This window comes from Vidua macroura, chromosome 8 (assembly GCF_024509145.1).
Source record: "Vidua macroura isolate BioBank_ID:100142 chromosome 8, ASM2450914v1, whole genome shotgun sequence".
NCBI classification, from domain to species: Eukaryota; Metazoa; Chordata; class Aves; order Passeriformes; family Viduidae; genus Vidua; species Vidua macroura.
Window position 1 is genome coordinate 7,802,097 of NC_071578.1, and position 15,947 is coordinate 7,818,043.

Consider the following 15,947-nt stretch of genomic DNA (forward strand, 5'->3'; position numbering starts at 1 on the left):
ATTAATAATTAAGTAATGAATAAAATATTTATATTAATTTTTTATCCTACAACTACTGCTAAGTCCATGCTGGTGTATGCCTTCATAAAATTTGACCTCCCTACAAAACCAAGAGATGTTTCACATCCTGGATCAATTTCAAGCCCTAAATCTTATTTTGTGGATCCTCAAATTTGAGATCCTCAAATCTCACCTGTTTCCACAACACTCCTTATTTTGCATGCAGTGACCTCCTTAGAGAGTGTTTCTTTCAAATCTTGCCTCAAGCAAATTCTTTAGCAAGTAAGTGGAACCTCTGAACCGAGCTCATTATCCACACAGCTCCTGAAAATTACTTTCTGAACAAGTCTATTTCCCCCTCCCAAAACCTCAACATGATTAATTGGATGAGTAAATAAACAGTATTTCTGATCTGCATACAGCATGCACATACACACAGCTATGCCATTTTCTCTTTGCTGCTCAAGCGAATAATTTAAGAGTCAAAAATCACACATGCACACAAAACCCTGAAGAACTACACAGGCAAATTGAGACTAAGTATAATTCAACATTAGGGAAAACAAAAATCCTTCTGATAGTCTTAAGCACAGACAATTTTTGCCAAGAGAAGTTATGGACTCCCCATCCCTGTGTTAAGGGAGCTCTGAGTCACGTGGCCCAGTGGGGAGCATCTCTGCCCATGGTAGGAGGGTTGGAACGAGATGATCTTTAAGGTCCACAGCAAGAAGTAGGTCAGATTTATGCAGCCTGTAACCCAAGTTACCACTGAAATCAAGTACAGAGATGCCCTGACCCATATCACCATCTTGTGCTGTTGAGCACATGCAAAAAAAGAACCACCTGTGTGTTAACCACTAAATGCAGTTTCTCCTGCACTGCAGCAGCCCCACACACAAACCTGCTAAACCTCAGGTCATAATTCCCTTTAGAGCCATGGTTTGCAGGCTCCCAGGCATTTCCATACAGATTTTTTCAGTGTTTTCCACCGTCCTGTGGAAGCAACAACAAGATCTTTTAGACTAGACAAACGTTAACTATAAAGCAAGTACATCCTACCAAGAACATAATGTGCAAAGAACAGAGAATTCAACAAGAGTGCTCAAAGTAACTCTTAAAAGCAGAAACACACAAAATAAAGGCATCTTATCATTTAAACTACATGACCAGAATACATATACTTCCTGAGTTTGCATAATATCCTATCTTATAGTGTGACATCAACTCAGCCAGCCTCCACAGTACTTCTGGTCTGTTAAAAATAAACAAAAAGGGAAAAAAAGTCTTTATTTAATAGAGATTAAAACCCCAAAAGTTGCTGCTACTTAAAAAAATGTAGATTTCTAAACAGAGGATACCTGCAAATTTTCTTCATCAAATAAAATAATGTAGTTTTATTTTTTAAAGTATGCTTTCAAGTAGGCCCTGAATAAGAGATATGACACACTGAAGTCTAGGCCTGTAACAGCATAATTATGAGAACAACAAAGAATATTTCTTCCACTAAAGATAATGTGTGACTATGCTCATACTCACCAAAATTTGCATATTTATTTTTTTCATTCTCCCAGCCTTGAAGCACAATAATTTTTATCCACATCTAGTGACTTACATAAAGACAATAAGGAAAGTTGTAGATTGCAAAGTTACAACGTAAACTAGAATATCACACATTGCACAGTGCTCTCCTGGATCATCAGAAAACCAGACTAAAGCTCAATTTCTGTACTTAATAGTGAGGACTAAGGTTAAGTGTGTTCTTCATCTGCTTTGCTTTTTATTAGCAGATGGAAATAAAAGGACACATTTATCAGGATGATTAAAAAATAGTGACTGAAGAGCTACAGGTGATGTGTGAAAAAACGCTGATCAGCCACAGGGGGCTCTATTAATAACGGGTAGGGCTTTTTAAGATCTTTATTGAGCATGACCTCAAAACTCTCACAGCAACTCAAAGGAAAATGTCAGAGGAAGACGTTCTCAAATTCCATTTCAGTGTAGCATTGCAAGCTTTCATCATACTAAGAGAAGCTAACATGCACTGGCTCTGCTTTTCAGCCCAATTGCTACTTAGAAATGCAGCCAATCTAAATTGGAAAACCCACATCTAACTTTAAAGGAATATTCTGAATACAGTCTGTCACTTCAGAGTTTTACGTTAGAGAACAGATTTCCAAATGCCTACAAAGCCCAAATAGACTAAGTACACTTCAAGGATGTGTATAAAATTGAAAATAAAATTATCCAGCAACGTTGCTGTTCATGAACACATTTTATAAAGTTAATATATTAAGCTGTGGCTTGCTCGTTCCCTGTCTCCACCCTCTCTAAAAAACGAAACCCAGAGATCAGCTAGAAACTCATTCCATCTTTCATGTCCTGGGTCCACGTTTTCAAGATCAATTCTCTAAGTACCCATCAACCTCTAACCTATACTGGCTTTTATACCTGCATTAACAGAGGCCCCCCTATATACTTACTGAATGGACATACAGTATGTGTTAGAAACAGTCAGTGTAAAATACCATCACAAAACTCCTCGGTTATGAATAATATATATATTATAATTTTATATATATATATATATATATATATGAATAATAAACTATATATTCTCTCTTGCATCCAATTATGCTACACAGTCGAAGTCTCTGAGAAAACAAAAGACTTCAAACTATATTTTATATTTGCAGGAAAAATAAACCTGTGCAAACTGAAGACAGTTCAGCCCTTCCAAAATGAGGACTGATACAGACTTACAGAAAATTTTATTTATTCCCAAGCTTCCATTTCAATTCAGCCACTTATTTGTTATTTTACCTTAGACAAGCACACAACTTCAGGTTTCCTTCATATAAAACAGCTCAAAAAAATAAGTGTCTGTCTCCCAAGGCCATTGTGACAAGCAGCTATCCAGTGCCTATATAAGATATCCAGGTAGAGTATGATGCAGATGGATGCAGATAAGTCCTTCCTTGAATACAGATTGGGGTTTTTAGCCCTGTGAAAGCTAAAACAGTCCAAGCACTTGAGAAGTTAAAAACTCTAGAAAAATTGTACCATTTTTAGTTTAAAAAAGATGCTTGCTCCGACAAAGTGCTACAGTACTAAAATGACCAGGGTGGTGAGGGGGAACAGGGTGTGTATTTGAAATACACATATTCTGATTTTAATACTTATATCAGCATTAGGGTTTAGAAAACATCTGCAAAAATATTTTCTAAAAAAACTGTCTTAATATGATTGTACAGCTGTGCACACAAGTGCAAATCTGTATGTTTTCAAAAGCAGCCATTTGTTTGTTCAGTATTTTTCATTTTTCAAGGTTTACCTTCTAGCTCCTGTCCAACGTTTTGGTTTCAGTTACTTATTGGAGAAGACTCATGACACAAACAAAACAGATCTGCTGATAATGAGAGAAGCACAAATGCACCCAGCTTCATTACAGCAGCTCTGGCATGCTTCCCATGAAGTTCATTTCCCTTTCCCCACACCTGCTTTGGGACACCCTGAATGTAGCACATCAACATTTGATTAGCAAGAGTCCTCCAAAGCATCTCCATCAACTGGGCTTGCACACACAAACATGACTGTGAGCTGTGTGTGTTTGGGTTTTCCTTGTGAGAAATACATACCTTTACATACACACACTCTTGCTCTATAGATTATTAAAAAAAAAAAAAAAAGAACAATTAAGGGTGCAAATTATCCTACAGTTGGATTAATCAGCATTTCAGTTTTACTAATAGAGCTGAAATTATCAAAATTATATAAGTCAGAATACATTCAAGTCTTCTTGAGTTTCTAAAACTGAGATTAATTAACATGAAAATTAAGCTCACCATATTTCAGTTACTTCTATCCATTACAAGAAGGAAAGTACTTTAAACTGCAGCATGATTAGAAAGATACTCTCCTGACTAATTTATCTTTGTCCCAGGACTGTGGGTGGCAATGAAAGAAGCCCATTTGTCTTCTTGTTCCACAGTGCTTCGTGGTTTGCCTACACCTTGAACAAAGTTTCTGCAAAGCTCACCAGAATATTTAAAGACACTACTAACCCCAGATCTCCTCCCAGGCTTTTGACCAAAATCACTGCTGCTCATATTATACTGCCACAACTGGTAACAGACATTAGCTAAATCTAGTCCTTTTGTGGCACTGCTGTTTGTTCTACAGTCCCAGCTCCTGCATCCCAGTAGTTACATGGCATACTCACCATGACCCATTTTTTCACAGAAGGCAAGTTATCAATCTTCAAGATAACAGAGAAGTGGCTGAAAACTCAAACACATGGGAACAAACAAAAATCTATACATAAAAGTACATGTGTAAAATTAAAATCTACATTTAAAGACTGAATTCAGATTCACAATGCTGTAATAACATCAATGCCATCAACCTACAAATTAGGAACGTGTGATTCTTTGATACTGGCATAGGAATGCAATGACTAACATAGAACACTGTATTCCTACAAGTAAAGCAGTAACTCTTCAATATACCCATTAAGTACTGCAGCATTTTGCAATATTCTGTTTGTAATATTTAATCTAGGGTTAGGTCTTTGGGAGTCTTACTTCTGAAACCAAATCTTATCAGTGACAGCCAGTGTACAATTTTTTTCCAGTGAGTCTCTAATATGAGACTATTATTCTGCAATAACACAGACTGCAAGGTTTTGCTTTATCTGACCTAATGAGGAAGTAATTTTACTCATCTGTTTGAGATACACAGCATAGTTTGGACAATAGTACTTCATGCCTTAATATTTATCACATTCTAGGAACAAATGCAATCTCTAAAATTTTATCTAGTTTATTAGCTGTGCCTCATGGGTCACCTCAAGTCTTTAAGCTTACAGGAAGTGTTATTTCCTTTCTACAGATGAAATACTGAAGCACATAAATTATGGAAGAAATCCATAAGAAAATGTAGACATTGAGTGTCTGTCATTTTATGTGTCTGCATCCAATCTTTAAGTAAGTCAGTACTTGTTTTGTTGCCAGGTAATCCTAGAATACCCTGAATTCAAAACTCCCTGCCCAATTCAAGGTTATCAGATATGTGCTGCTTAAAACTTGGAAATATTCTACAGCTAGGTTGTTTTTTAAATACCACTAGCATGAACAGAGTAGATATTTTGCCATCAGAGATGGCAGCAGCCCATTTTCATCCCTAGCTAAGAAATATAAAAATACTGATTCAAACAGATCCTAGAATTCATTCTTTACAGATGAGTAACATAAGCTTTAAATTTTGGAAGAGATTGTCTCATGGCATTATTTTTTTTTTAATACTGTTGAATTAACAGAGTTTAAGATGTTTATCCTGGAATATTCTATAGCAGGTGGCTAAATTATTTTTTAGAGGTCTAAAACAATCGAGGTTTTTCTCTCTGGAGGAAACTTCAAAGTCAAAAGCAGGTCTTGCACCTTGGGAATGAACACTAAGTAACAAATTGTGTTGAGCTCAGTTCCATCCTTTCTCAGTAAGGTCTTGATCCTCACGGAGCTCTTGAATCAATGCAACACTTCTTCCACTCATTAGGTTTTTAAGATTTAGAGGAGAACCTATAAAACTGGTATGAAAATTCCCACTGCTCACTCACCTCACATTAAAATATCTACTTTGCTTAAGTTTACTGGCTTACTTTTATTACTGTTAGCAGCTGCAATTCACTGGAGTGCTCATGTTTTCAGGTCCCATCATCATTTATTTCTCCCTACATGAACTTTGTAGCATGTTTTCCAGGCTTAGACTATATAGCTAATAACAATTTTCATAGACACTGACAGATAATTATTCTTCAGTACTGCAGGAGTTTTCCAATGCATTTTTGTTGTCTATGTAGTAATGTTTCAAAATAAGGTCTTTTCTCACCAGCATTTGTCAGGATGTGTAGGAACGTCCCAAGGGTATTCCTGTAATATCGCATATTTACCTCCTACCTTTTCTGCCTACATTTGGATACAATTAAATCAATTTCTAGTGCACTGTAAAAGACTGAGTTCTCAAAAACTCATATTCATTTTAAAAAGACTACATGAACTATGGTAATGCCTTCCAAAATATGATCATGATGCCTTCCCCTTGATTAAAGGAACTAAGAGAAACACAGGGCAAGACTATATTTATTTGCCAAATGAAATTTACAACACACTAAGAGTATTAAATGCTATAACCTGTACATCTATTTATGTATTATTTATGGATAGACTTCAGCATGCATGGATATAACTGAGCTTTTTACCCCCCCCCCCCAAAGCAATGGCAACCTTTGATGCTGTCTGAAGGGCTGGCAGGGTCATCAACCATCTGTTCCCACACTTCTTTGCCTAAGTAACAAACTGCTTAGCCTGCAAACAAACCAGGCTTCAGAATCCACAAGCCCCTTGCCTAATTTGCATTTGGTTTCACTCCTATGGATGGCTGCAGATTTACACAGAGGAAGGGACACTATACATTGTTAATTATCTGCTGCTTTGGGGGAAGTGTTTTTTAAAGGGCATAGCTCCATCCCAAACGTGTTTGTAGCCCCACAACAACCTGTCACTCCAACCAGTGGAGGATGTGCTCCATTCACAGACTGGCTTGAGAAAAGTGGGGCATTGATACTGAGGGTGCAGCAGCTCCAAGAGGATTTGGAGGTAGAAAATCGTGATCTGAGCTGCCAGCAGAGTGCTAAGCTGAGAAACACCGGCTGCAGCTGCACAGCCGGACCCCAGGCAGCAAGGGAGAAGCTACTCTGCACCTACATTCCACCAGCAGGACCATTACCAAAAGCATCTAGTTCTACCAAAAGCTCAAGAACACTGACAAAACAGGGGAGGCTGTAAACCAAGAGAGCAGTCAAGGAGGGAAAAGTTTGTTTTATGTTGAGACAACTCAAGGAACTTTCCATTCTCAGTGAGGAAAAGGTGGCCATATCTCCACCTGCACAGGGAACAGAGACCTCTTCCACTGAAGGTTCTACAATCAAGACCTGACTCAAAACATGAGAAAACAGGGTAACTAAAAGGGACAAAAAAATAAAGTAGATTAGATCTGTCAGCAGTAATTGCAAATGCAGCAATTCCTGCATTTGTTTTTCTGGTTATAGAGCACAGTGAGGATAACTAGCCAATGAAAGGAGTTTGAAAGTCTGTAAGGGGCTTTGAGTCAGTGGAAGTGTTTTCAGACACACATAGGTGTTCTCTAAAGCATGTGTTCAACCCACACAGGAAGTAATTCAGAGTTACCCTAAAGCCTGCAAAAGGCAAGAGGTAATAAGTAATCAGAGCTCATTTCTGGTCTTCTCTATACAACCCTTAAAAACCACTGAAATGGTTACTGATGAAATTGGTAGTGTTAGGGCAGTGGCTGGACTCTGTGATTTTAAGGGTCTTTTCCAATCTAAAAGATTTCATGTAGCAAGTATTAAGCAGTCAAAAAAAAATTACAATAAAATTATTTTTTTAAGTTTGCAAAAAGACTGCTTTCTGTTCAAAAAGCACCTTTCAGTGCAGATTGCTTAGCTCAGGAGGCATTTAATATGATTTTATGGCTCACATTTCCACATTCAAAACAAGATTTACAAAAAAAAATTGTTCTTTAGAAATCAGAAGTATCTTTATAATATAAGCTATAATTGTATTGTTACATTTTACCAACAGAGAGAATAAGTCACATTAAAATAGTTTTTCAGAGCACCATAACTAAAATAACTTAAATAAAGACCTCTTGATAAGACTAAAATCATAATCAACGATGCTTTTCCAGAGGATTAATTTTATTACCATTCACATGCTGAGTTATAAAAAGGCAATTTGCAGGTGCAAAATCTCACACTCAATTGCGCCGATGTCAATAAGAGTAATTATTTCTTGGATTAGATACAGGCCACTCTGATGACAAAGACAGTGCTGCAACCTATAGCATGACTCAGGGATTTCACCTTGTAAAACAGAAGTTGCACTTTAATGGTGATGTTGTTTTTACATTTAAGTTCTGGAAAACTAAGTCTGGACCAATTCTAAAAGTAACAATTTTTTTCCCCTATCTACACCTGCTGATGCTGCCAACTCCTTTGGATCAGCAGGAGCCTTATGTAAGTGAAGTAACTTGAGAAAACTGAGCTAGCTTAAAAAAACTGGCTGGGAGGTGGAGAGATCTGTTCCTGTTGATACTTTTTAACTCTCAGCAGGAATATTAATGCTTACATAAGAACCAGCAAGATGTAATCAAAGAGAAGCGTGAAGGATAAACTCACCCCCTTTCACAGCACTCTGAACTTCAACTGGCTGCAGCTAAAGCTAACTTCTTTTCTTAAGATCTCTTCTTACACAACATTATCACTCATTTACAATCTGCAATTTAAGGACACTTTCTTTGCATGAGTCATTCTGCAGACAGCAGAATTCAGAGTTTTAGACAGAAATAAGGATTTTGCCTGGAATAACAAAAATTTGATACCCTTCAAACATTTCAATTGTGAATGTACTTGTACTTGGAAATTGTTCTGTCCTTGAAGAATCCAGAATCTTTTATAGGAGCTCTAGAAATTAAGGAGAGCATGCAGGAGGTAATTTAGAAGTACAATAAGAACATCTGGAGGCAAGGTTTTATAATCAAACAAATCCATTTGCTCTAACTCTCTCCATAACAACTGCATATCCAGGACTAGGTAAAGCAGATTAACTGAGGTGTAGGTCCTCAAAGATGTTCACCTGTCCTGTTCTGCTTCATTACACATCACACTCAAGGCCATCGAATACATAACCATAAACCTCTGGAGAGACAACCTAATTTTTCAAAGGCAGCATATTACAGTGGGTATTTCTAGTCCTCAAAAACTTTAAAGGAAGGTAAATTCCATGCACGAAGTCTTCTTAAATGCTCTTCCACAAACCAGTGCACTTTTTGGAAATAGGGAAACTTTTTGCTCCAACCTGGAGGAATTTTTTTTTCTTCTAAGAAACCATTCTATGAGGAGCAAAACTAATGAAACCTGTTTTCCTGCACTGCTGCATCTCAAGATTATTGACTTTGACATCTAACTACATAGAAGCTGTGACAGCAGTTTTCACTGCAGTTGGGCCATTCATAATGTTTGTGTCCCTGAATTCCCTGGAGTCTTGTAACATAACTGATTTAGGCAGCCCCTCCCTCTCCCTTCTGCCCAAACTTGTACCATCGTGAAAAGTACAACTGACCATCAAATTCAAAGGCACAGAGGAGAGGAAGAAAGAATGGCAGATGTAGCATTAAAAGCATCACTTCTTTAATTAATCAACCTTGCAAAACAAAACCCTACACTGTCCTTTAATGCTTGTGGTTTAGTTCATATCTTGGGAACTGTGCTGCTTAAAGCTGCCTGCTATAAAAACAGAACCTGCTTACCCACTGGCTTTCCTATCTTTCACCTGGCAAAATTCCTTTCCCCTCTCTTATTATGACTAAATTTCCCTTTATTTCGGTTTAAAAAAAAGATTTTGTATTATTTTCACAGTACAGGTGAAGAGTTGGAAGGCAAAAAAAAAAGGTTGAAAGATGAAAGTAAGTCAGAAAGTCAGAGCAGCATTCAGATATCCAAACTGGACAGAGAGTAAAATAATTTACCACCAGGCAGACATGAGGCCTAAATCTTTCTGAATAGTGACTGACACGATTGTGAATGCCCTGCAGTAAGAATAGCAACATCTGCATTTTTACATGATTTACCACAGGCTTCACAATAACAAGAGTAAAATCAAAACTTGGTAAATAAGAGAAACAAAATGGCACAATGGTGCTAGACAGTCTCTTGGCCTATTTCCCCCCACACACACCTTTCTTTCATCCAGAGCAGAGCAACATTTGCAAAGCAGTTTACTTAGTAGTTCTCCTACAGGGAAAAGGCAAGGTTACCATAGTATTGTCAATTAATTTTGACACCTGCTTACGAAGATTGATCAATTATTTTTGATGTCTCTCTGCTGTGTTGCTGTTTCTCAGTTTAAAAGAGAAATAAAGCCAAAAATACTACACATCTCTTACCAAAGAATTAATGGTCCCAAGACACCCTCAGGCAGAGGATTTCTCCTCTTACCACAATGTTCCTGGTACTTGCTAATGCAAGTCACTCATTCCCAGAGAGCAAAAACCACTATACCTCACTTACATGAAAAAAAGGAAAGAACCTTTTATTTTCAAGTGTTTTAAGCCTACCCTTGAAAATCTGGGTTTTTTCAAATACTGCAGTGACAAGTTTTACACATGTCCAATTTAGGTCATTAAAAGTTCAATTTACATCTTGGGTAACAGGGCACTTCAAACAGCTGCGACCTGGAAAGCCTGTAAATGTTTAGAGTAATCCACAAGGTTCTATTAACATTTCTACAGATCGTATCTACGACCTCCGAACTGGCTGTTCATGCAGCTCTAAGAGCCGAACACACTTTTCAGTCTTTGCCATTCTGAAACGATCTTCGTGATAATCCTTAATGACAGAAGCAGAAGTGATGTACACCCGACAGAACCTGGCAAACCACTGCTGCAAAAGTCCAGCCGTGGCTACTTAAGGGTAAAAGCACATAGGGTACTTCGCAGCCAAAGGGAAACAAAACGCAAATGTTCCGCGGCAAGAAGGCAAAGCATCAGTTGCCACAGAGCTCGGGAAGGTCTTCAATCACCCAGCCATCAGGCAGAGTAATATTCTTTTTCCAACTCTTCAGGTGGAAACACACGGAGCTTATCACCCATTCCACACTCATCTGAATTTTCAGGATTCAAAATACAACCGCTCCGAGCTGCTGCTTGCAGCAATGTAAGACACGTTTAATATATTTCACTCCGTCCCCAACTCCCAGGGCTTGAAAAGCTTTAAATCTTAAAATGCTTATTTTCAGTGCAGAGTATACTTTGCTTCCAAGAATAAAGATTAAAGATGAGCTGTCAAAGGCACTGCTATGAAAAGTGTCCTCGGTAAAAAATAGCTCTCCAACAGCTTACTCCCGTGAGAAAAATCATAATGCAAGTGTCACTGTCATTCCTAAAGCTAAGCATGAAAAAACACAGAGGAGTTAATGAGAAATCTATTCTGATTTCACCGAAACCCCTAACAGCACTTCAATTAAACACTGTGTTAGCTCAGCTCAGAAAAGGAGCCCTTCCAACATTCAGACAGAACTTCCTCTAGGTGGGGATGGATTATTAACTTTCTACCAGAAGGGAAAACGTAACCACTGTGCCTCCCCACTTGACAAACACAACCAAGGTAAAGAAACGCAGATGTTTTAAAAGATAAGAAAGATAATACCTGTAAGAATGGGATAACGGCCCAGTAACAACTCAGAGAATATACTCATTCACAACAAGCTTGGAAATTGAAGAAATTACCATTTCTTTGGTCCTGGCACTATTAGGGTCTGTTATGAGTGGCACCAAGACAAAGGATACAAGTAATCTCTTTATAGCCAGGAAAGAAGAGCTCTGCAGATCCACATACACAAAGATTCGCCTGGGCCTCCTCTCATCACTCTCCAAAATTAGCCCATTGTTCCACAGCAGGACAAACCCCAAACATCCAACACAAATGGTCAACTTTAAAACCTTATTATCAAGGTCACAGGCAAAAACAAAGATGCCTTGTGTTGTCTTTATAGCTAGGTTATAATCCTACTGCTGCAATATCCACCAAATATCAGTGAATTGGCTCTTTCACTGCACTGTGTACATCACTTCAGCCAACATGTCTGACTTCAACTACTCCTAACTTCCCAGGCTAACAAGTTACTGGATTTACTTTTTGTTTATTTAGGAATGAGTGACATAATATTAAATGTTTAAAAGAGATGTAAATTGTACAGCTTAATTTCAGTACTCCAGAGAGAAGAACTGAAGTTAAACACAAATTTAAATTAGTTATTGATATTTAACCTATAAAAAGTAGTTTCCCAAAGACAGAAAGAACTTGATTTCTCTAAGACATAGTCTCACCAATGTATTGCTATTAGTTAGATATTAGAACACTTTCCAGCTATGTATGTCAACATACTTAATAAATGGAGTTCCTGCTTATAAGGGGTGTTTTAAGGGGAATGAAATGAGATGCCCTGTCCAAGATTATATAGCGAAATAACAGCAAACAGTATTCTTCACAGCCAGTCTTTACACTGATACCAAAGGGGGCGGGAGGAAAGTGACAGCCCTATAAATTAAGTCTTCTTTCCCACTCCATATAGAAAAGCAAGTGTCAGGGTACGCTTCCCTCTCACTGATCAATGACTCGGTATCACAGTGACTTTTAAGAATGAGAAGGTATTTAGACCTTGACTGAGTACTCCTTCCTTTGCAAAAATCTGTTACTGCTTTATATTTCCCACTCTCTCCTGCAAACCTTGTCACTAGGGATGTACATTTCACTCAGTTGCACGTGTGCACGTGTGCATTTCACTCAGTTGCACGTGTGTTGTCCTGAATGAAACTGACTAATGCCCACTTAGCTCAAACAACTGAAAGAAAGGAAGACTGGAAGGAGCTAAACCTTTCACTCTTCAGGAGGAAAAAGTAATTAAAATCCACTACTAATTCTTGCTCCCAGGGCAGCTCCATGAAGTGTACATGTCATTTCCATGACATTTCCAGAAGGGACAGCACCGACACAGCTTGAGGCCGATTTCCCCCGTCCCTCAGTTCCCATGAAGTGGAGCAGCCTATTTTCAGCGGTAAGTCAGCCGGAGCCGTGTCCTGTGCTCTTAAGAGCTAGAGGAGCCTGTTTTATCCATGACTTCTGCCACATACTTCCACCACACACGAACAAAATCATAGCAGACACAAGCAAAACAAAACAAACAAAAAAAGGCAAGTGAAAGTGACGGGAAAAGGATGTAGAGATGAGAAGAAAATCACAAAAAGCAGAACCTTACTTGAACCTGCCCTGGCAGTGTTGGCACTGGTCTCCCACCCAACCCTGGTCGCAGACGCAGGTGGAGTTGACACAATGACCCGAGAAGCAGGAAATTTTGTCGCAGGACTTGGACTGGGACACCTGGGCATAGAGGGCCAGGTAGAGGAAGCCGTAGAAGAGCAGCCAGCTGTTCACATCCAGGAGCGAGGCGAAGCAGCAGCAGCAGGCGGAGGGGAAAGGTCTCCAGGCGCCCGGGCCCGCGGGGGCAGCTCCCGCTCTCCGGCCGGCGCTGCCCAGGTCCATCTTGGCCGCGGGGGCCGCGGGCCGAGGCGCGGCCGGCGATGGCAGCTTCCCCTGAGGGGAGTTAATCCAGCCAGGGAGATTCAAACCCCCCGCTTCCTCCTCGCCTTCCTCTCCTCCCTCCCGACCCCAGCACTGCCTCCTCCGGCCCCTTTAGCCCTCCGCGCCCCGTCACTCCCGAAGGGAAGCCCGGCAGCGGCTGCCCTTAGCCATCCGCCCCTTTTCCTCGTCGTCCTCCTCAGGGCTCATCGCTCCCGTCTTCTTCCATGGAGGAGGAGAGCTGCCTCTTGACCTTGTGTTTTCTCCTCGCCAGATATGCCCCCACGGCCGCGCACACGCCACCCTGGACCATGTATCCCGCGGCTGCCCCTTCTCCTTTGTATCCCGGAGCCCGCGGCACACACGCAGCGGCGGCGAGGAGGAGCGCGGGAGGCGGGGGCCGCCGTCCTCTCGCCAGGCAGCCAGCTGGGAAGTGAGGGCGGCCGGGCCCGGAGCCGCTACGGCATCGCGCTCCGGCGGGGCGGGGAAAGGCTGGAGAGCGCTTATCCCCGCTCCGTTATTAGCCCTGCGGGGAAGGGAGGCGGGAGGCAGCGAGAGGAGGGTTAGCAGCTCCTCCGCGTCCCGGCTGACAGCTTCCAAGCAGCCATTTTTAAAGGCTAATTGTCACCGCCGCTCGGAGCCGCCTCCCGCCTCCCTCGGCCCGCGTGGATCCGTCCCTCGCAGGGAGGGGGGTCCGGCGGGGTGACCGCCCCCACGAGGCTCCCGCGGCCGCCTCTCCCGCCCACGCTTCCAGAACAGGAGTCGGGGGGAGCTGGAGCGGCGCCGGGAATGCCGCGGCACCGGGAATGCCGCCCCCGCCGCCCGGACCCCCGAGACGAGCCCGTCCCGTGCCGTGCTCCTTGGCGGGGAGCGGCCCCGCTCCACCCGGCCGAAGCCTCGGGTGTTCCCCGCTCTGCTGCCTTGGTTCCTCTGTCCGCCTCAGGTCCTGCAAAGTTCAGAGGCGGCTTGCCTTGAACTCCTCCCGGCTGGTAGCAGAAGAGATGGTACAGCTTGTTTTGGGAACCTTATCTTCCTAAGGTTTACTCTGTACTGAAAATCACGCTATGAAAAGCCAGTGTCCACAGAGGAGACAGAGGAGTCCTGCAACTTTATTCGAATTAAGGAAGAGAGGCCACTGGGGCACACGCCCGCGGGGTTTTCTCTCTCGAGGTTTCGGAGAGCGCAGCCTCCTTTTATCCTAAACTCCCGGCCGCATGTTGCCCTTTTGCTTTCCCCATCGGCTGAGGTACTAGGAAGGTACAGCCTTCCCGAACCGCCTAACCCACATTCCCCCTTGAACTTGTTATTTTACCCCAAAGTTCAGAAACTCAAGCTTGCACACTTTGCTTCGGGAGCCAAACTGGCTGGGCTCTGCTACAAACCTGCTGCCCAAAATTAGTAGACGCATTAAGCCCCATTCTAAAGACGTTAACACCCGTATCTCCACCCATCGAATTGTTTGTAAAGACATTAATACACATCTTCCCTCTCAACTCCATCCTCCAAATTTAAGGTTCAAATCTTGACGTTGCCTCCTGCTTACAGCATGATGAGCAGTCACAAAGTTTGTGGCTTTGCAAACAGAGCAGTACAAAAGTAATCCTTGTGTTAAAGTTGCCTAAAATGTCCTCTTTTTTAAGTGCTCCTTCCACAGCCTTTTCCAACTCTTCTGTAACCTGTTTTCATTTTACGATCAGTCAAACCCTCAAAAACTTTTTCCTAACACTGAAATTGGGAATTTATGATGTGATGTCTCTGTTCCAAGCAGATGAAGAAAGGGCATTTAATTTCATCTCCTGGTACCCTCTCTAAGTAGGTCCAAAGTGACCCCATTCATATCCAAATCGACCCCTCACCAGATTCTTAAAGCCCATAGGGATTTGTTTGGGTTTTGGTTTAACCTGTTTTCCCAAGTACATCATTAAATCTTCATCTAACTTTCCAAAGTCCATCTGTACTCCTGTAAGGGACACAGAAACATCCAGCAGCATCCATTTGAGCTTTGTATGGGAAAAAAAATCAGGATGTCAAACACAAAGTACAAACATCACAGAGAAAGAGTCTGTGCCTTCAGGAGTTTATTGTCTTTATGGAGGGAATATCTCCATCAAGTATGTGGGGAAAACTGAGATGAAAAGTGATTTTCCTGGTTTAATTCCAGAGGGTTTATGGAGGTCCACAAGTTGCTCTCAGTCCAGGAGTACATTGTCTTACTACCAGAGCTGAGATAGATTATTTCATTGTCCTGCATCAGACATGTTTCTTAGCTATTAGACATCTCTTTGTATGTGTTTGGTAATGAATTGGTGAGTTCATGCAAAAAGAGGAAAGGGAAATTGTGTTAGTGCTTTATATTTTATGATAAAAAGCTGAGGCTGAAGCCTTTGTGAACAGTCTGCTAATTGTACAATATCACATGTGATTAAGGCTGCTGAACAACTGTCCTCTGTTAAGTACTATTATGGGTCCAGAAATGCCTTTAAAAGGAGATCACAGTCCAAGACACAAAGTCAGCTCAAGAATACTCTTTAATACAGAAACACTTTAAGAAATAGTTTTGCTTACCATGATGGAGATACATTCCTTCTCCACTTTCTCAATTCCTTTAAACCAACCAAAAAAGTTCTAAAGCCATTTGAACCGTCTTGTTCTCAGACTGAAGGAAGATTTTGTTTCAGATGTACAGAAATCAGCCAAGTTTTTGAAAATGTTTGAAATTAACATTCAAAACTTTAGAAAT

At 41.0% G+C, this 15,947-nt stretch overlaps 1 protein-coding gene across 4 annotated transcripts in view; it reads right to left on the bottom strand.

The window, feature by feature from the left end:
- Nucleotides 1-13,311, bottom strand: part of ATRNL1 (attractin like 1) — a 434,071-nt gene extending 420,760 nt beyond the window's left edge. For 3 of the 4 annotated variants that reach the window (XM_053983738.1, XM_053983739.1, XM_053983740.1), the window contains exon 1: nucleotides 12,888-13,227. In XM_053983738.1, the coding sequence (XP_053839713.1) occupies nucleotides 12,888-13,171 (284 nt within the window). In that variant the 5' untranslated portion in view covers nucleotides 13,172-13,227. Of the gene's footprint in view, nucleotides 1-12,887 lie in introns of all 4 variants that reach the window. The other variant, XM_053983741.1, reaches the window with a different exon arrangement.
- Between the last annotated feature and the right edge of the window lie 2,636 nt (nucleotides 13,312-15,947).